Source organism: Antrostomus carolinensis, unplaced genomic scaffold, assembly GCF_000700745.2.
Source record: "Antrostomus carolinensis isolate BGI_N321 unplaced genomic scaffold, ASM70074v2 scaffold25856, whole genome shotgun sequence".
NCBI lineage: Eukaryota > Metazoa > Chordata > Aves > Caprimulgiformes > Caprimulgidae > Antrostomus > Antrostomus carolinensis.
In genome coordinates, this window is record NW_010324326.1 from 55,871 (window position 1) to 78,395 (window position 22,525).

The window sequence follows — 22,525 nt, forward strand, 5'->3', positions numbered from 1 at the left end:
TGGATTTGAGAAGAGATGAGGTAATGGCAAGAGGTAACAAAGCCCCCCAAATAAGTGATTTTTGCTGTAAATTTTCTAGCATAACATTGCACCTGATTGCTTATATATTAATTTTGGCTTAATTATGCACTAGGTTTTGTGATGTGGAATTGGAGTATCAAACAAGGATAAATAATAGGATCTGGAACTCGGAGACTAGTCTCTCTCTGTTACTCAAAGGACTTCTATGTAACAGCTTCAGCTGAATTTTAAATACTTTCCCTGCAAGATTTTTGTTAGTCCCTTACAGCATCAGGTGGCTGGATACAAAAGGTAAATTGACCTGACCACATACATAGTGAGATACTTCCAAGAAAGTCCTTTTCCATGTCCAACCAGTGAAAATTTCCTGAGGTATTATATCCACTGTGTATATATTATATGCACCAACAATCTTTCTACTGCTGTCAAAGGATACACTTTAAAAGAGCAGTGGGCCAGGCTTGATAGGCACCTGAACTCCAGCAAAGACATCAAAATTTATTTTTGGGCAAGTCACTCCCAAGACAGATGTCTTTGCTCCCTATTTAACTGAATTTCCTTTAAATCTTTGTTGGCAGTTTAATGGGACAAAACAACGTCAAAGAGAAAAGGTGGCGAGGTCTAAGAGTAAGATGATCCTCTGTTCAAATTCTGCAAAAGTCTTAAGAACATTTATGTCTTCAGAATACAATTCTATTTGAACAGTGTGTAACAGGAAGGAGAACATTCATCAAACTACTGTATGATTAAAACTAGCTTAGATGAATTTTAAATTGACGAGCTATTAAAACTTGTTGAGGCCCATCTGATCAGCCATGAATTTGGAGAGGTTAAGTGTGACAGTTCAGCAGTACTTAAATACTAGGACTCAAATCAATGCACAGGTGAACATGAAAGGCAGAGTAATAAACACCAATATAATTTGCTGATGCAACCATAAAATAGTGGTCCATTTTTTTCTTTAGACTTTATAAAGCTGGACAAGGCCTCGCTTTGCCTAGCAGAGTAGCAGATTCCAGTCCGCAAAGCCTAAGGGAGAGAAGCTCCTGTGGCTTGATCCATTAACCTATTGGAAGGCCTGAGCTTTGACCTTGATCGTTTTCTTGCTTGTTCAAATTTCTCTCAGGATGAACAGCTTACTTTCAGCTCCTTGGCCCAAGCCGGGGGGCGCAGGGAGTAGCCTGCTTTCTCTGCAGCCTGCTGTCTCTGGAAGGGATGTTGTAAAGTCTGCTGTAGGAGATGAACCTGGAAACAATTAAAATGGGTAAGTTTTTATAAAAAATGTTTTCCTGCAAACAAGGGAAGTCTCTGCCATTTCATATTATGCACCCTTCTGGCTCCAGAAACTACTCCATGAGTTGCTTGCTATTATTAGTACTACTATTAATACAGTCTCTAATTTTACAATTAATACTACTAGTTTTGTTAATATTTTTAATAGTAATTGGTATTAGATAGTACAATGTTGGTCAAAGTGTAATATAGGTTCAAAGTGTAAATGCAACAACAATTTAATTAACAATTATGCCAATTATTAATAAATATGTCAGGAAATAACTTTACCTCTGAGAAATCATTCAAATTAGCCTTTTGCACAGCTGATTCTGCCATCCAATTCCTAAGTACATATCTAGGATTAACAGCTGAAACCAAAAGTAAATCATGTTAAATTTAGTTAGACATATTCAACAAAAGCAAAACACATCATTGAACTCTTCAAGAAGGTTTAATTTGCAGATCAAGAAAAAAATGCATGAAAAGGAAAAAGAATTAATTGATCTATTTATTTTTAAAAGGATTTTTTAAACTTGCACAATCAGTAATGCCAAAGTGCCAAACAAAATATTTTATATTTCTTTCAAAAAAAAAAAAATTATCCGTGTAGCTATATAAAATATTCTTATAAATACCTTTTTTACAGTATATTTGAAAGAGGCTATTAGAGAAAATCAAAATCATCATCCCAAATTTCCCTCTACTCAATTCCTCTGATCAATTTATTATAATCTTATTTACAACTAGTAACTTATATCAGGAGAAGGACAATCAGAAACAGTATTTTGGACAAAAAGATTAAACTTGATCTTGTTCTGTTTCCCAGTTCACTCTGTTTTTGCATCTCCATCTTGCAAACATAACTTGTTTATCCTAGTTTGACCACCAAGACACTTGATGTCTTTGAGATAAGCGCAGTGAACAGACTTCTCTGTAGCAAGTACCATTTAAGCAGCTAACAAACTAGAATTTACTGAAATTATGTAATTAGCGAAACAACACTTGCATGATTACTTTATGTATCACAATACAGTTAAATTATTTATGTTTGAAACTGAATGATAGCCATTTTAAGCCACAAGATCTGACATACAGCAGCATTACACAAAGGGTCTTTATGTTCTGTGGAAAGGTAAAGGACAAAAAAATCACTCTCTGCTCTAAATGCTGAACTCTGACCACTCATGTTCCTGCCAGAAGAAAGTGAAGCTCTCCTACAAGATCAGAACATGGGCTGAAACCAGAAGCATCTCAGATGGCACTGCCACTCCCTCCTTTATAAAAGCTGCCCAGGTAACAGAACAACATTCTGGCACAATGCCCAGGTGCTGACTTCCCCAAGAACCAAGACTTGAGATGCAATCCATCCAGATACAGACCTTCTTTTTCACATCACTGCTGTGCTGTATGTACTTACATACATTAAAGAAAAGCCATGAAATACAACTAGTTATTGGGAACCCTGATGACCTCTACATAGTTGTAACAACACGCTGCCCTAACTGCTAAAACAATAGTGTTTTCCCAGTTGGCAAAATAATTTGCTCTGGCCAAGTATTTGATTTAATCCAGTAAATGGTTTTCAACAGTAAAGTGTGATAACAATATAAAAAGAATATTTAAAAGGTGGAGAAGTTAACATGACTCATACAAAAAATTATAATTCACATTAAAACCATGATTCATATTAGCAGGAGAATACTTGTCCCAGAAATACATTCTTAACAATTGCAAATTGACAAGTTTCACAGTGGTGTTAAAAATACCTGTAATCAGCACAAGTGACAAGATAATTATGAGAGCATAAGTCAAGCCAGATAAGCAAAGGACAAAGCAGAAGAAATTTTGTGCCCTTATGAGCATTTTATGATCTTGTCTACAATATATTATTACATGTTTCTTTTATAAAGAAATACAATGATAGACTTGTATGGGGATTTGGTTTGTCAAAACTTTTTGATCAGCTCCTAAGGAACTGTGGTTAGGCAGTACAAGATACTAATCACAAGAGTGAGTGAAACCAGAGATAGCCACAGTGAATGTATAGTAAGTATTACAAGATTTGCAGCAGTGTAATAAGAGTTTCTCCTCTTCAGAAAACCAGTACATTTTAGTTCTCCTCAAAAGGAAAAATAACTAACACTGAAGAAACCCATGTAAATAGATAGTTGCCATCTTCAAGCGTATGAATTCCTTTGGATTGTTGTACTCACCTGTCATTCTTGTTCTTCTCTTGGTGTCTGAATCACCTTTGTTACTATACATGAAAAACAAACCAAAAGCAGAAAAAAGAAAGTGCTTTAGCTAATGAGGGTTATGCTTATTTATTTTTAGAAATATTTTATTTCACTTTCATTTAAATAATGAAGTGTTCTGCTTTTGTGTCCAGTGGAAGCAGATGTGAATCTCTAAGAATGATTAGACTTGGAAAAAACTGCACACTTTCCTGTAGGTTTTCTGTCTTGTGTTCATTTTTTTCCCTAAGAATTGTATTCACTGACTAAAATTTCCAGGTAGCTGATACGTACTTCTTTTCACTACTATCAGCCATATATACCATATACAACTAAGAAAAACACGTCACATTCTTTAGTGATTTAAGACAAAAGATTTCCAACATGCATGTCCTTATCTATGCAAGACCAGTGGTTTCTAAACACAGTCTGTGTATTCACAGCTGTTCAACTTCCATCCCTGTCATCTTAAAGCAGTATTATTAACTAGTAAAAAATATATGTACTACCAGTAATGAAACACTATCCATTCCTAGTATCTGCAAAGTCCGACTTTCATATTCTTGAACTGAATCTGTAGGTCTGGTATTTTAACAAAAATGATTAACCAAAGAAATCTGGCTGGTTGCTCAATGAAGGACAAAAAATACAGACCTCTCCTCCCATGTCATTTTTATGTACCTGTGTGTCAAAACAGAACTACAATAGTAATTATTATGGAATCTAGCACAATGTAGAACCACAAATAAAAAAAAAAAAGGCATATCAAACCATGTTGGTGCCAGTTTACCAGACTCGCTAAAGATTACGGAAAATCATTGCAGATTCTTCTGGCAAATACACATCTGGTGTCATTTTTACACTTGTGAATGCATCAGACTTACCGATTTAATCTCAAGAGGTACATAGTAACCCATTCTGAAAATAACTTGTGTTTCCCCAGATCCTGGAGAGCCCAGAACTCCTAGAGAGAAAGTAATAGTTAATGGTGGCTAATCAGAATTTTGTTCCTGTTAAGCAAAACCCAAAGTAAGCAAACAGGTATTAAAAGGATGTAAGAGAGAAACACATGATGGTCCTTCAAGGAGTTTTCTCCCCAGGAATTCTACTAATATCTTTTCCCCTGTATTTAAATTCTTTCTTTTTGTTATCACAATACGTCCATATTAATCCATCTCTGTTATGGCAAATTCTACCTAAACACCTACAGCATTTCACCCCTGTTTTTTCTTGGCTTATTGTCTGACCTGTTTTATTTTTTAGGCTACATAACTACAGGTTTTTACTCTCTTCTGAGTTTTGTACGTGGATCAGATCTATTTATAGAGACATATTTTTTTCCCAAAAAAATTGTGGAATAAGGAAAATATATTGATAAAGAAAGACAGTGTGGAGAAAAAGGGAAACTTAAGGCTACAAGGATAGAAGACAACCAAGGAGAATAAAAGAGACAGTAGGAGAGGAAGAAGGGAGAGGACATAGAACTTGGAAAAGGCAAATAGAGTTAAACCAGAGCTTGGGGTTACTGCCTCCAGTGTTGGACAACAACCACCAACTGGCTGACTACACTGAGCTAACAGCTGCTTCATATTGCTCTGCTGAGAGAGGGTAGCCAATGCTCCCAGGCAAAAAATGAACTTCAGAGAAAGAACAGATTAGAAAGAAATGGACACAGACAAAAGGAGGTGAACAGCAGATATACAAGAAAAAAAATGGGCAAAAGTTAAGTAAGGGAAATTAAAAGCAAGAACAAAACAAAGTTTTGATCACATCTGTGTTTTTTTAAAGGAATGAGAATCAAAAATATAATGAAAACCACATTTGAGTATAAAAATGAGATGTGATTACAGAAGTGACTAAGAGCTGAGGGTCAGGCAGGTAGATAACAGGTGAGTGTGGGAGTCAAGCATTTGTTCCAAGCTGTGCAGGGTTAGGCTGCTTTAGGAAGAATTTCAGAATGTTTCTAGCTAAAGGACACCTGCAGTGTTCCCAAAGGGTTCTGGCATTTTCAGGTAAATTTTGGTGTGCAGCTGAAAAAAAGGTAAGCGATCTACAAACCAATATGAGAGCTTACTTTGCTGCTGACAAAGTATTAGTGTGTGAATAAACAGCAGGTGCCATAAAAAAAAAATCTTTAAAAAATTAAAGTGTTTTACCAGCATAAAATTGTACCTGCTTTACCAGTCAGTTTGGGGACTCAGAACTTGTGGGGGAAATAATTTCACTGGGGGGGGGGGGGGGGGGGGAAGTCAGCTGCTACCAAGAGAAGGCTGCAAATGACCCTTGGCGTAGCAGTAGCAGCATCACAATTACACCACAGTTGTTAGTTCCTCGGCCTGCACCTTCAAAGAAGCAGGAGATGGCATTGCCAGAAATGCCACTAGTGCAGTAGTCTGCGAGTGGCTCCATATTGCGTGAGAGTGGCTTCAGTTCTTCCTATTGCATGTAGGCCACTAAGAATTGGAAAAATCCCTCGTGTTCTATAACAAAAGTACCTTCTCTTACAAACACACCCTCATTACCCTCCCTCCACAGCTACAGCTCTTTGTATTTTTGCCACCTGCCACTAGAAAATCTCAACTTTTTAACTATTAATTGCATCAAGCTTATAGAGAAGGTCAGGCTAGACCTCTTAACAGAGCAAAACACAGGAAAACTGATAATTTGGTCAAGGTCACTTAATTATCTAGAATACAACTGGAAAAAGAAACAGTAACTCCTCATTTTCGTTCTATGCTTTATACAGTCATTCTGCTCCCTAAAAAACCTCCTAAGTTCACATGCTGTCATTTTAAATTAGATTCAAAGACAAAGAGAAATAAGTCAGAAGTTAGGGAAAGGCAATGAAGTTTCCCAGGCAAAGCGAACAACATTCCTCACACAGAAAAGGCATTGTATTAAAGAAAAAAATATTTTTTAAAAAATTGCTTTTGGCTCTTGCAAAAAGGCTTCCTTTTTTACTTAAAAGCCTTCTTTCCAGAATTTCCTCTCTGCATTTTTATGCAATTAATACTTGCCTAGCATCTCACTCCAGTTCAAACATTTCAGCCATATTTCTGCTTCTAAAGATATTGCTATATCCATGCAAGAAGTTTCTCTCTTTTATATTAATACTCTCATCTCTTTTATGGTTATACTTGTTTCCTGAAGAGTAAGTGTAGGCGGAGTTAGCAGCAATACAGGATGGGATAGCAGACTGAGGACACTGACAAAATTGTATTCCTATGCTTCAAGCTAACCGTAGGAAAAATCTTGTGCCCAAGGAAAGCCAGAGGCCACTGTGAGCTGAGATTCTAGCAGGAGTTTATGATGAGATGGGATCCCACTTGTCACTAGACACCGAGACAACTTGATGGAACTGAGAGCAGAGGTTTAGGCCACCTGGTAAACCCATGTTAGGAACAGTTTGACTGACCTGAGGTTAAAATTTTCCTTATGAGCTCTGTCCAGAAGGTATTGTTAGGCAAAACAAAAAAAAAAAGGGGGGGGGGGGGGGGGGGTGGGTCAAGGCAAAGGAAAGTTCTTCCTAGCAGACCCATTTTAAATGTGAAAAAAATAATATTCCCACCTGTGCATGAATATTTATGACTACTCATATTGGACCTGTACCAGAGGTTGAAAATGTTAAAATGTTGCTTCAGCACTCTTCATTAATGTATCTTCCACTAGCACTTTTTGTTCATGTATTGTTCATTACCAGACACAGGCTTAACAGGGGATGGTAGCATGACACAGATATATTAGTCTCCCTGTCCCTTAATAATGCTACAATGACAGGTTTCACAGGCAAAACATGGCTTGACAAACCCTCTATTATACTGGGGTTATGTCCAACCAGATTTACTCATTTTATATTGAGTATTCCTAATACTGAGTACTTGTATTAGTTAATACCTCAGGAATACGGAGCTCCTTTAACTGGTCTTCAGTAATTTCACTGAGCTGTCGAAATGTCATTGTAAAATCAGCCTTTGTATCTTCCATAAGCTAGCGAAAAAAGATACTTCTGTCAGCATTTTTAAAGTACAGGGTATCAGTTCAGATGTTTGCCAGCAAATTATCCAACTCACTTTTAGGAGGAAAGCAATCAAGTAGTTATCATCCTCATTCTCCCCAAGAAGACCCAATTTCATTTTGAATAGTTCTGTGAAACTGAAAATAGTAACACAGTAAGGAAATTGTCACAGAACATAATTTATAGTATTGTGACTACAAGGTTTGAGTGCTGGAACTACATACCGAACGTAATAGCGCTCACCATATCCTTCCAAAATCTGAGAAGCTCTACAAAAACAAAAGAAAAGTCAAATTCTATGGAACTACAGTACCACTGTGGGTACAATCCTACTGTACACCAAACAATGAAAAATTCTGTCTGGTATCTCACAAACATTGATATTCTGAATCAAGTGGGGTCTGTAGTGGGAAAAGGACAGAAGGGAAACATTTTAACAGGCTTCAAATACATAAAGAGCCGCTGCAAAGGAGAAAAATATAATGCCCTTCCCTTTCATACTGAGTAAGAGTCATGAGTTTAAACTGCGCAAAAGAATAGGCATATTAGGAATTTTTACAATAGGATTTTAAAATACTATGTCATTATTTCAGGAGGATGTATGTTCTTTATAAGCAAGCATCTTAAAGAACAAGCTCAACAAACTTGTTATAGAAAACTACAGGCAAAGGTCCTAGCTTAGGGAACAGAGAGTGGACCACACAACATCTAAGACTGCCTTCCAGTCATATTTTGCTATTATTTATGACCAGTGAAAACCTTTCTCCCCTCTCTCTACCTTTTTCTGGCCAATAATTAGTTCAGAATCAACTTCCACTTAGAAAAAAAGATTTTAAAAGCTAATCCCTTTCTCTTCTATGCACATGTTGATTAGAGGGTCTCCCATCTCACTAGTTCTTTTAAGCATTAAGAAATTTTAAGGATTACTTACAGCTGCTTTTGCCTGGGATTCAGTAAAGGTTTCAGAGCTTGTAACAGCTTGCTCAGATTAAACAGCCCAACATTTGCCTGGTTTCCTATTTTATACCTTCTTTCATCATCAGATGTGTTTGGAACAAAATCTGTTTTGAACAAAACATTACTTTTCCACAACAGAATAATTACAATAAACAATCAATGGTAAAATACTGAAGTACATTCAGTATTATACTTACACTGCAAACTCATAAAAGCCTTGAAGATACTAAAGATTTAAAATCAGATCAGAAGGATACTTATTTACAGTGAATTAACTCAAGATCTATTCTTTCCAAATCTAAGGAATACATCCTTCACAGACAAGTTCCCATATGTCACAAGTGACATTTTCCTACTTGAAGATACAAAATAAATTCAGATTAAACAGAAAAAGACCATTTTTACAGCAAAAACAATGTCTTATTCAATGTTTTTACCACATATAGCACTGCTATTTGGCACACAGACTAAGCAAACGACCATACAACCAGATTGAGGATTTATAAGTACTTTTTGAAAAGTAACATGTGTAAACTTGTATACAAATCCATTACTTGGGAAATAATAAATATCCGCTATGCAATTTACAGGTATCCTGAAGTAAAATGTCTGCATTACCTACAGCACCAGTCCCTGAACGGATGCAGTACGAACCCCTTGCTCAGATCAAACGCAGATAAGCTGACCAATGCCCAGAGCATTGCCCAAGGACATTAATAACACACGGAGCATTCAGGAGGAGACCTGTGACACCTCTGTCAGATCTGGCCACTGGTTCAAATTAACTCTAAAGCATTTCACCTGGTCTAGGGTGTACTGGCTGCGGCTGGGACCGAGTTCATTTTCAGAGCAGCCTGTATGGCGGTGTGTTTTAGACTCGTGCCTTAAATTGGTGTTGGCAACACACCAAAGTTTTAGATATTGTTGAGCAGTGCTTGCACAGCATCAAGGCCTTCTCTGTTCTCACTCTGCAACCCCAGCAGGTCAGGCTAGGGGTGGGCAAGGGGCTGGGAGGGGACACAGCCGGGACAGCTGACTCCAACTGACCAACAGGATATTCCAGACCATATAATGTCATGCTCAGCAATAAAAACTGGGGGCAGTTTTTCCAAGGTGGTTGTTGCCTGGGGACTGACTGGGCATCATTCTGCTGGGGGAGGTGGTAAATGATTGCCTTTGCATCACTTGTTGGTTGTCCTCCCCTTGCCTTTTTTGTCCCTACACTTATTCAACTGTCTTTATCTTGACCCATGAGCTTTCTCTCATTTTTGCTCTTCGAATTCACTCCCCCAACCCACAACATGGGGGAGTGAATGCATGGCTGGTGCGTCCTTAATTGCTGGCTGGGGTCCACTCACCCTATAAAGATCTAAACCAGAAGAGCCCTGTTTTTTCAATACAATAGAAACAATATGACATTTATTCTAATGAGATTTCCTTAATTTCAGTCTGCAGTCTCACGAAAACAGACAGTGAAATAACCATTGCTAGTTCTGAAACATACTCTGATGCAACCTCCCAACAATGATCTAATAATATGCATTTATGTACTTACTGGACCCATATCTATCAATCCCAGACTGACTGAGTGTCCTGGTTTTTAGCTGGAACAGAGCTGGGTTTCTTTTATTTCTATTGTTAAATTGTTCTTATCTCAACCTAAGGAGTCTCCTCACCCTTGCCCCAATCCTCTCCCCTATCCCCTGGGGGTGGGGGGAAGTGGGTGAATGGCTGTGTTGGTCGCTAGCCAAGGGCTAGCCCAGTGAAACTATCACACTGAGTTCATACAATCAAAGAAAGATTGCCATGACTGGCTAGGTTTGATTTTGTATCTTCCAATATAATTAGCTGCTGTGACTATAAAGCTAGAGCATGAGGCATGCAGAATTACTGTACACCACTTTTGCTTCTGCCTGCTTACAACAATACACAATTTTTAGTTTTCTAGGTTTCTGTTGTAGCATTTATTCAATTCACGAAGTTCAACTGGAAACATTCTCATGAAAATTGGTTTAATAGTAATATTTTATTAACAAGACTTTTAGCACTTGAAATACAGCCCATAGAGTGTATCATAAAACTGGCCTCTGATATATCTTTTTTTCCCTAAAACTCTTCAAACAATACACATACTTGAGACTTTTCTGCTAAAAATGTTAGGAGTTTTCATGCACACAGAAACAACATAAATTAATATAAAGAATTTATTTTAAGTAAAAAATTATATTTAAAAACAGGTGCTACACTCACTTGGGTCATAGGACTCCATAAAGCCAAATGGACCATAATCGATTGTTATGGACAATAAACTCAAGTTATCTGTATTGCACACACCTACAATTAAATAACAAGGAGAAACAAAAGTTAAAATTCCACCTGAACCCTGTAGCCTTTAGAAAATTTTGTGACACAGATCCACTGAATCCAGAGAACGCTGGAGCGGTTACCTTTCAGAAATCTGACTGTGGAAAATAAACTCATCTCTTATTCTTGACCCGACATGCATTTTAAATATGAAAATGAGAAACTGTTTGCTACATTATCGTCCATCTGGTTTCTGTACCTAGGTGGCACTGTTTCCTTTTCCTTTCAGTGCTGCACAGTATGGAAACAGCATTCTGCAAACTGGTCATTAGCTCCTGCTTTGTAAGTTGACTGGGTGCTGTATTAGCAACACAATGCTATTTTATTTTTCATAATATACATCTGAAATAAAGTTGGACAGCACTCTACCCTATACACTATAAAAGGTCAGGATTTTATGTACATGCGTCAAATTCAGAGCAATTAAACTTATATATTACATCAATACATGGTCTTTGTACATCAGACTATCACACCTATTCTGAGAATTCTTGCTCCCATATTCTTGCTTCTGTCAGATACAGACATGCTTTGAAAGATGGGAAAGTGATCCTAACTCTGTTAGGAAAAAAACTTGTATATTGGTGTGTAACAGATACTGCTACAGGCAAAGACATCAGAAGAACAAAGTGACAAATAAAAGCCATCTTTAAGTACATGGCTATAAAGAGTCACTCTTGTAAAGCCATGCCATCTACTGCAGCTTACCGTGTGCAAACCCCACAGACATCCACAATGCAATCAGATTTGCAGTCTCTGATACGACTGTAGAGAAAAATTCCTAAAATCAAATACATCTTTTACTTCAAGTCCTCCGAATCAAAAATATGGAATACAATAAATAACATAAACATTTTGTTCACTTTAGAAATATGTCATATAGTCTATTTTTAAATGTGTATCTCTCTCTGTCGGGACTTTTAATTCCCATTCTCCATGATACAACTGCACAATAACCTTATCCAGCAAAGACCATAGTTAAATAAGTATATATAGATGCCCTAAAAGAAATTAAAAAGTCAAAAAAAGAAACAAAGACACAATATATACACCAGTGTATACACTTGTATGTACTATATATACTATATTTAGTATATATAGAAATAGAAAAAGCATAATTCATCACACCTTGACTACTGCTCAATTGAAACCTCAGCAGTAAGAGAACAAAAAACAACAGAAAATGGAAGCCTCCCAATAAATATTTCCATAATGAAAGGTGGTGAAGAATGGTCACATTTGACTTTAAGGAAAAAAACTTCAAGAAGCAGTTTTTTACTGAGGAGAATTAACAAATTTCACTAATAAAACCTGGAAGCTTACTTCAAATTTCAAAACCTTTTAAAACTTGAAACTTTGACAAACTTTGTATAATTTTTGTTCACAAGCTTGTGGAAAATAAAAATAACTTTTAAAAAAGACTTACCAGATATCTATTTGAATCATTCATGGCTATTGATGGAAAATGTTCCTGGATGATAAAGTCTAGCAATCTTCTGTAATATGGAAGGCAGAATTCTTTAAAGAAAACTGATACTTTTAGAACTGATCATTCAAAATTCTTGTTTTCAAACAGCTAAATGCTGAACTGCAGCTGGCTGCCATTATTAGAAAAACTCAATCTATTTATTCCAATGAGTCTTGGATTAAGCCCTTACAAATGCTTAGAGATAAAACCTAAGGTTCCAGTCATAAATATGACTGGAGACTACCACATAGGGTTAAAATTATTCCCACATGTTAAACTTCCAGAGCACACCAGGATACAGTTTTGCAGGCAGTACTATCATAGAATCATAGAATGGTTTGGGTTGGAAGGGACCCTAAAGATCATCCAGTTCCAACCCCCCTGCCATGAGCAGAGACACCTTCCACTAGACCAGGTTGCTCAAAGCCTCATCCAGCCTGGCCTTGAACACTTCCAGGGAGGGGGCATCCACAACTTCCTTGGGCAACCTGTTCCAGTGCCTCACCGCCCTCACAGTGAATAATTTCTTCCTAATATCTAATCTAAACCTGCCCTCTTTCAGCTTAAAGCCATTTTCCCTTGTTTTGTCATTAACTGCCCTTATGAAAAGTCCCTCCCCAGCTTTCTTGTAGGCCCCCTTCAGGTACTGGAAGGCTGCTATAAGATCTGCCTGGAGGGCCACTATCAATTTTTGAGGGGAAAAAAAAAAAAGTTGGCATTGCCAAAAAAATGTATATGATTACAACAAATAATTCTACATCAGAATTATCCCAAAGAAAATTTTATGGATGAGTTCTTAGAAAGTTGGGTTACTTGCCACAGTAACTGGCCATTCCCAAAACAGTGCTGCACAGTCCTACGAGACAGGTTCAGGAAACTGGGATACATGCATTAAAAATTGCAATGCTTGACAGATGCGTATCTTAGCAGATCTAAAGCTTCAAAGTAGAGTGGCTGGCATTTAGTACATTTAAGAGCTTCCTGTAGGACCCTCTTGTGGCCAGAGCCAGCCAGGGCCACTGGCACAGGAAGCTGTAAACACCATCTACGTGTGGGGTAGGCAGCCTGGGCAAGGGCTGGACCTCCGCAAGGGTTGTTGGACCTGTGCAAGGGTTATGCAGCTGCGCACACTAATATCTAGATTTTACCTTCTAATCAGGTTGTTGGAGGAAATTACTGAACTGCCCTCAAACTGTGATCATTTCATCAGAGTACCTAACAGCCTGACCTTTAGAAGGGTGTCCAACCTATTGCCTCTGAATTTAGGTGGTTGCTCCAGGACCTTCTCCGAGGAGGAATCTCAGACAGTCACACTAGCCTTGGTCTGCTCTTGGCCACTCTTTCTGAGGCTCCCTCCAAAACAGGGAGGAAGGAGTCATCTATTCTGCTTAAGTACAAGTGATCTTTACATGCTCCTTAAATACAGTGGGTCACAAACACTTTAACCAAAAAAAACCCCAAAATAAAACTTAAAATCAGTTCCTTAATTCAGTCTTTTCAGTTTTACAACTAAAATCTGCTGTGAGATTTAAAAAAAAAAAAACAAAAGAAAGACAGTGTAGAGTGAGGCAGGAAATTGAACTAAATTATCAGTTACTATGATGTACAACTGCTGCAATGAGCTCTTGCTTGTTTTTAAGCACCTCAGAACAATTTCCATTGCTCCTGAGGAGAAATGACCAACTTTTAAATATTTACAGTAGACCTAAAAATTTGTCATGCTAATGCTTGACACATAAATTAATATTGCTAAGAGGCTTAAAACCTCGCAATAATTTCTTACCTAGTATACTTCTCTGGTTCTACATCTTTCTGGAGAGCATCTTTTATACAACATACTTATGCTAGTGATTTATTTCATATTTCTGTTAATTTAGCTTCGCAGACAACTATGAGAAATGTAGGAACTTACACTTCAAATTTACAAATCTTTCTAAAACAAACAACTCCTCCCTAGTGCTTAGTCACCAGAAGTATTTCAGCTATAAAACCTTTCTCATTTTGTAAGATCCAAGCCTTCAAAAACAACTAGGGGGTTTTACCCTTATGAAGTTAAGATCTTTCGTATGCTTGTATAACAATAGCAGTTTTATCTTTCTAAATTATGCAGTCTTCCTTTCTAAATAATTTATGTCTAAATTCCAACTGTATATATGCATTCTAATATATATTTGATTGTTCAGGAAACTAATATAATTACTATGAAGATTAAATTCAAACCTTTGTAAGTCCAGTTCCCCAGAATGAGCTAAGATTTCTAAGGATCCTATACGAAACCATGATTTGGCAAGACGCAGCACTACTGCACCTTTAAAATATAGACACATGTGTTTAAATGTAAACAGACTATCAGTAAAATAAAATAGTTCCAAAGTAAAAGCTGTCATGTGTTGTTTCTATAGACACAGAATTTATATATGCATAGTTAAACTGGTATATTGTAAGTATGCTCAATGCATAGCAGATGAGTATGTACAGTATTACTTTACTGCACATACATTTTAATGATAAAGCTTAATTTGCTATACCAGCAAACACAGGCAAAATTCCAGTACTGCATTAATACCAGAATTACTCCAGAGATGCTAGCAACAAAGAAAGAACCAACATAAATAGATTTTTTTCTCCATGCTGTGCTATCCTTCTCTTTTTCAGAGCAGGTGTAGATGATGTAGCAGCAGCACAGCCCCAGTAGTGGTCCCACCATCCTAGTACTGCTCTCAGAACAGTGGAAAATTTCCCTAGTTTTCAATATGATTTTTGTAATGGCAAGTGAAAATAAAAATTGTACCCCTACAACATGTGCCACAATCATAGCAGACCTGTTCGTAGTGCTTCATTTCTTTAAATAAGATATGTTTCAGACCAATTTTCTTAGGAGAGGTTTTGTATCTTAATAAATAAAAATAACCCTATTTAGTACTTTTTATTACACATATATGACATATTAAAATTAATTATTGCAATGGAGAATTAAGTTACAGTGTTGCAACATATTATTTTGAAATGTGTTCATTACCTCTTTCTTTCTTAATATTTCCACTGTAAAACTGGTCTCTCCACACATCATCATCACTTACAACTAAGCTGTAACAAACAAGAAATGAACATTAAAAAGTTATCTCAGGAAACATAATTTACAATGAAGATCAAGCCATGTTTTATAGAACTTTATTTCTTTCATAAAAATAAAGATTTTTTTGCTGGCATAGCTTTGTATTTACAAATGACACAGGCAAACAGTAAGCCGAAGCTTACCAAGCTTCATTAATTAGCAAGATGCATTCATTTTGTATTTATATAATATCGTCCAATTTCCATTACTTACACTGCTCTTGGGGAGGGGGCTGCATTCATTTGGAACCTCAGTGGCTGACTAGTGTGATGATAACATTAAATAAGTCACAATTTCTCTGAGGACAACAGTGAAATTAGAAGACAGAAATTAGAAACCGAATTGTTGCATCAGATGGAGGCTGCCCTTTACGTGAGCCAAAACTGTTGTCTCAGGAACTCTGGGCATGTATTTGGGAACTTTCGCAATCAGGAACTCTTCAAATAGCATCAACACACAAAAAAGGCATAATTTTGATGATACATTATAATTATCCCTTTCTTCTTCACTGCTACTTACACTTGGATTTTGAAAAACAATCTCTTCCTTTCATTTGCCTTAAAATTCTGCACAACCTATAAATTTTCATGTTTATTCAAATACTGAGATTTGTGAGGGCTTGGAACAACTTTGCTGGCTCTAAAATATTTCACAACTCACATTCATTTTATGAAATAACATATGTAATTTCACTTGTTATATCAGGAAAAATAAAATGGAATCAATCCTCGCAAACCACGCAAGGGCATCATATTCCCTCCCCTATGGTTAACATGTAGGAAATTTTCTCTCCAAAGCAACTGGCACTGCACTGACAATCCAGCAGAAGTAATGCTCGGTGCTATCTCTGAAAGAGCTGTTGTCTCCTCAATGGGCACAGAAGACTTCTTGTTCAAGAGTCCAGCAGCACAAAAATTTAGCTCATTTTGTATAATAATTATTTATCTTTGCTTGCTGGTAAGTGGAAAACATTCTTCTATTCAGGAGAGGCATGGACTTGTTGGAGCGGGTCCAGAGGAGGCCACAAGGATGATCCAAGGGCTGGAGCACCTCTCCTATGAGGACAGGCTGAGAGAGCTGGGGCTGTTAAGCCTGGGGAAGAAAAGCTCCAGGGGGACCTTATTGGAGCCTTTCAGTACTTAAAGGGGGCTTATAAGAAAGATGGGGACAAACTTTTTATCAGGGCCTTTAGCGATAGGACAAGGGATAATGGTTTTAAACTAAAAGAGGGCAGATTCAGACTAGATATAAGGAAGAGATTGTTCACAATGGGGGTGGTGAAACACTGGAACAGGTTGCCCAAAGAGGTGGTAGAAGCCTGGAAACATTCAAGGTCAGGCTGGATGGGGCTCTGAGCAGCCTGATCTAGTTGAAGATGTCCCTGCTGACTGCAGGGGGGTTAGACTAGATGACCTTTAAAGGTCCCTTCCAACCCAAACCATTCTATGATTCAAAACAGTTGGGTGGCATGCTATTTGATATTTAATGCAGCTACTTATAGCTGCTCTCTATGAGGTAGCTGAAGACTGTACAGAAGATTGAACCAAACTTTCCTTGGAGGTACACAGAAAAGGACAACAGGCAAGCCTAATATTCCATGCATGAATATGACTGCAGACAGCCACAAAGGCAAAACAACTCCCAACTGTTATTCATAAATATGACTGAAGACAGTCACAGAGTTAAAACAACTCCAAAGTGTTAAATTTTGAGAGTACACTAGATTCTGGTTTTACATACTTTAGCATCAAAATTCTAGGAAGAATTTAGTTGGACCAAAAATGTGGGGTATGCCTATAAAGAGAAATATGTACAAAAAATCAGGAACAGGAATGATTCATCTGAATTCTTACACAGTGCAGACGCTTGCAACAGTAACTGGCTTTGAAACCAAATTATTTATTATTATTATTATTATCAGTATTTTTGAAGGTATCTAGTAGCTATTCAAATGGCATGTTCTCTGTTAACTGCAAAGAACAGGCAGTGAATTGTTCCAGAAGGAGGGCAAAAGTAGAAATCAATCTGCTCCCATTACTGGAGCTGTACTGGTTCAAGCAACATTAGGAATTTTTTTTTTTTTTTATTTTTTTTTTTTTTTTTCAAAAAAAGACTCTTTTGGAAACAATCTTATATGATTTTTATGTCTGTAGGGTTAAGTGCTGACATAAATGAGATGGAAGAAGAAAATCTTAACCCTTCAAGAAAAAACAAAAATTTTCAAAAACAGGGAACGAACCCCAGACACTAACAAAATATTGTGTGCATCAGAGCACTAGGGGCCCAGAATCAGAATAATAATGCTGCTAAATATTACTGTTTTAACAGACCTCTGCCAGGAGGGTTGTTTCTTTTTGACTATGTAACTCTTAGCAGGCTCTGCAAAACTCCCGCAGACAACCAGCACTTTTATTACTGACAAAAAATCCATGGGGGGATCAACATTTGGTTAGTTACTACAACAAGTTAATGGACCTGCAAAACTTAAGAGCTGGTCAGACAGCTGAGCAGCCAAATAAAGATACCCACACTCCCATTATAAAAACAGTTTTCAAATGGTCCCTGTAGTTGGTAAGTGCCATTACTTGAGAGAAGGTGACAGGAGACCAGATGTATGCTCACCAACAGGAAATGGTGCCCTGAAATTGCTCTTGCACCAGTGAAGATGGAACAGCACTCACAGAAGGACAGACAGATTACATCCCTCCCTACCCCTGGCTCTAGCTTAAGGGCTGGACCTTCCACTCCCAAGTGCTCTGCCCGCTGTTTTGCATGAACATCAAGCCCTATGCAAGTAAGGGCCACCCTGAAAACGGTGCATATGGGCTCACTTTTCTGACCTAATGCATAACACTGCTAACTAGTAGTCCCAGTACGTGACTAAAATGGTACCATATGAGGAAGTGTTCTTTATCTGGCAGTACAGTCATAAAGCGTAGCACCCCACTGGGAACACAGTACTGAAAATTAATAGAGCAAACTAACCTGCTGCGTGTTCTGGGATAAACTGTACAGCTTTTACCTCACCCTTCTGCCAAGACTTGACATGACCTCTGTAAGTGCACCCCACCAGCCTCAGTGCAACAGCTTCCCATTGGGAAGAATATGGATATCAGCTGGGGTTTTTCCAAATGAAGTCTTGCAAACAGTCTGGAGAGCTTGTACAGCAGTTAAGAGAGCCAGGCATTTAACCAGTTTGCCAGCAGAGAACTAAAGCACGCTGTGTACTCAATAGAATTTGTGCACTGTTGAGGAGTAATTTCCTATTGTTTTTGCACTGAACAATTTGTTGAGACGACAGCAAAGAAAAGCTATAACCTTGCCAGATGCTTTCCTGCTGGTATTCAGACACATTTAAAGTTCTGCATTAACAGCAAACAGCAAAGGGTCTCAAGGTGAAGTCAGTGAATAAACCATCAAAAATGTCATTTACAAACACTGCACTTCAACAAGCAAATGTGTTAGAATTAATGCTAGAGAGATTTGCAGACACTTTGCAAATACAGACACCTAGCCACAGGCCTTTTCTGCAGAACATTTACTTTCTTAAAGCCTGAAATGCCAGAGTACAGACATGAGACCACTTGGAACTCAAAATGAACTTGACATTTTAAACATGACCATCTGAATAATTCAGTTTACTTAATTTACAGAAAATCATCCAAATGAGTGAATGTATTAGTCTTCTTTGGTTCAAACAGAATTAGTTTTAATTTTTTTTTAACTAAACCTCTCTCTCTGCTCAAGGGGTGTTTGCACAAATAAGGAATTGAGAGCAATCGCCTACATTCAGTACTACCCCCAATATTAACATCTATTCATCTGACCTACCATTTTTCATTTTTCATTTCATTATTCATTTTTCCTACCAATCCTAAAAACTGCAACTATGTGACTATGACAATACAGAAACAGCCACTTTCAACATTTTCCTACTTGTCCTCCTAATTCCAGAAAAATTCATCCAAATGCTTAACTTAATGTATTAAGAGACTCATTTATTAACTGTGTAAAATGCATTAATGGATTCATTGATTATCCACAAACACTAAAGGTATTACTATTATTCACAGGGCAGGAATTTAGTCCTGCTGGTTTTGCAAGTGTTTTGGTGAGCAACAAGAGAGAGAACAAGTTTATTTTTTTTAAAGAGAAGAAACTCTTGATTGTAGTATCATAAAAGCTGGAGAGGGGAGTGTGTCAGATAGAATCACTCAATCTAACTTCCACTTTTTACCATCTTTACAAAATGAACCAGATTTCAAATTAAGGTAATTCAGTCAAGACAGTCTTACAAGTGAACAACAGCTGTTCACCGCAAGACACAGACAGTACACCATTTCATATTTAAACAAAGTGGTATTTTAAAGCATACCAAAGACAAAAGTGAATGGATTAATTGCTGGAGCTCATTATTACTGTAAAGTTTTATCCAAAAATTTACTAAACTGGAGTGATATATTTTGTTCTGATTTCCTACATACGAAAAGAAAGATCTATCCTCTTGGAAGCTAACTGTCCTGCTTTATTGATGCTCAGTGAAACTCAGTCAAAAAATTACCTGTACATTAGGATGCTGTGAAAAAGAAAAGAAGAATACCTAGCAGCTCTGCTCGTAGGAATTCCAAGATAGTGCATAGCCTCACTACACAAAAATTCTCGCACAGAAGAACGAAGCACAGCTCTTCCATCACCGTTCCTATGGAGAACAGAGAAATAAGGAATAGATCACAAAATGAAAGTAAATTTCAAAAACAAAACACCCAGTTTTGGTGCATAGATTAACTGCAACTTACCTGGAGTACAGGGTCTTTCCTGACCCCTTTAACTGTAGTTCCCACCTCTCACCCTGCCTGCAAAAATACCATTAGCATTTCTAACAGGACATCTTGGGCTATGAATGAATCAGCTGAACAGAATACAAAGTTGAATCAGTCACTTAAAAAATGTCACACCTGTTAGTATATACTCCGATCAAGTGTGCTCTTCCATCACCCAGCTGACCTGCCCAGCTACCAAACTGACAAAAATTAAAATCAAGTTATATCTTCTATCATTTATAGCAGTTATACCTGAAACAGTACAAATTATATGTAGGTTCTCTGTGATCTACACAATATAATGACACATTTGCTAAGGTAGTCATTAGGATATTGATCCCTAAAGCTGTATTTCCACACTCACATCAATAATGAATCAGAAAACCACAGAAAAAGAATAATGCCAGTAATACTCATCTTTTTCTCTACCTTCCAGCTATGACATACAGCTACAACTCTGTCTCTTTTGTATAATGAGCCTTTCAACTGACACAGCTTGTAATTTTTTTTAATTGGAAATTACAAATCAAATTCTACCATTCTCCTCCATGAATAATCTTACTCATTTCATTGAAACTTAACTCTTAGTAATCATGGTATTGCTGAATTCAGTGAGGCTCTGTCCTCCTTCCCTCCTCTGAGCTATCACGATGATAATACCTATCATGAATCAGAGGTTGTCAGGCTGCAGAGGTGCTAAGCAGACTCCACAGCTAATGGATGTTAAACAGATAATTTGCTTCTGGCATAAACAGAAGTAGAGAAAGCAGACATGGCACCATGAAAGAACATTATAGTTCTCTTCCATCTGCAGCCCCTTATGAAGAACAAACCTGCAATCAAATTGTCCATCAGCATTCATATAGGTATATACTTATATACTTACAAGTATTATCAAAGTATAATTCACCTACATAATTCCACCTGGAAGCATGACTGTTACAGTTACCTGATGACCCCCATATCTATGGGCCAATGGAACAGACCCAAATATCACTTTCCCACCACTGACGAACTGAAGAAAATCAGATGTCCCTTTGACAGATATATCAAGATCCAAAATATTTTCAAGAATTGCCTGGAGAAAAAAAGTAAGACAGATGGTACTTGAATATGATCAAATTTTCAGTGGTAATGAGTGTTTTCTCGACTGGTTTTGTTATGAAAAGGCATCTCACAACATGTTTTATATGTTCTATTTTTTTAAAGTGTATATTGATAGGATGCTTTCGCAATGAATAGCATTTGACTATAGAAATATACTTTAGTGCATGTATTAACAACCTCTACTAATTAGCTAAACAAAAAAATAATAGCCAACCTTTGAAACAGATACAAGACGAACTCTAGATTTAAAAGGTGTAGGATAGACAACTGAAAAAATGCAGTTTCGCACATTACGGACATAATTTTCCTGGATGACATCAACTGGAAAGGGATCTATAAACAAGAGAGACACAAGAAATGTTTGCTTGTTTGTTTTTTAAATTAACCATTCTTAATACATTTCCTCTTAAATTCAATCAAAATACTTCAGAAACAATGAAACCCCTGCTTTTTACCACAATGTGTATTAAACCTGTATGAAAAGCAAATCCAAATAAATTTAGGATTTTATATTGTTTGGGATTTTTGAAAAGGACTGAATTCTGCAGCTAAAGAAACTGGTAGAGTATGCCAGTTTTAAGATCTAAAACATATTCAAGCATAGTTTCAATTAACTGTGATCAGAACAGTCTCAGGGCAATTTTATATTGCACTCAATTATATGCAACCCTAAAAGATATTTGCATGAGACAGAAAAGTTCAGCTACCCCCCCAGCTGAATGATGTGGTGCAACAGATTAAGTCACTGTGGTATACAGTCCATACACAGTGCTGATCACCAAGTAACCTAAGAAACCAGCTTGAAGTCCTCTCTGAGTAATGTGAACAGTAAATTAAAGGGTCAGTAGATGCATTTCTCACTGTAGCACAACATATGTACTCAAAAGATGTGCTTCATTCCTCCTCTTGAGCTACTCTGTGCCCTGATCCATGGTAACAGAGGACAAATACTGTTTTAAAACACTGGACTAATACTGCGTGGTTTAATGTCTTTATGCATTTTTGTTTGTAACAACCCTATGATTCCATGTTAATTATAAAATCCCAATAGTCACAGTTTTGTAAAAATTGTAAGTCAGTTAGTGTCTCGGGAGACTTGCTGTTAGCCGTGTTTCTCAATACCTCTAATAAAACCTGATGTAGCCAGCT

General features: G+C 37.2%; 1 protein-coding gene across 1 annotated transcript in view; it reads right to left on the reverse strand.

Annotated features, from left to right (window-relative positions):
• Positions 1–1,143: 1,143 nt before the first annotated feature.
• The window catches only part of LOC104527248 (protein adenylyltransferase SelO), a gene marked incomplete at its 5' end in the record, with an annotated part of 21,986 nt that continues 604 nt past the window's right edge, over positions 1,144–22,525 (reverse strand). The window contains 18 exons of the mRNA XM_010170915.2: positions 1,144–1,266; positions 1,585–1,664; positions 3,510–3,553; positions 4,415–4,494; positions 7,425–7,517; positions 7,601–7,682; positions 7,770–7,814; positions 8,477–8,606; positions 10,753–10,836; positions 11,575–11,647; positions 12,293–12,362; positions 14,555–14,642; positions 15,354–15,421; positions 20,050–20,148; positions 20,246–20,302; positions 20,405–20,469; positions 21,219–21,347; positions 21,591–21,709. Coding sequence (XP_010169217.2) covers positions 1,144–1,266; positions 1,585–1,664; positions 3,510–3,553; positions 4,415–4,494; positions 7,425–7,517; positions 7,601–7,682; positions 7,770–7,814; positions 8,477–8,606; positions 10,753–10,836; positions 11,575–11,647; positions 12,293–12,362; positions 14,555–14,642; positions 15,354–15,421; positions 20,050–20,148; positions 20,246–20,302; positions 20,405–20,469; positions 21,219–21,347; positions 21,591–21,709 — 1,529 coding nt within the window. The remainder of the gene's footprint in view (positions 1,267–1,584; positions 1,665–3,509; positions 3,554–4,414; positions 4,495–7,424; positions 7,518–7,600; positions 7,683–7,769; positions 7,815–8,476; positions 8,607–10,752; positions 10,837–11,574; positions 11,648–12,292; positions 12,363–14,554; positions 14,643–15,353; positions 15,422–20,049; positions 20,149–20,245; positions 20,303–20,404; positions 20,470–21,218; positions 21,348–21,590; positions 21,710–22,525) is intronic.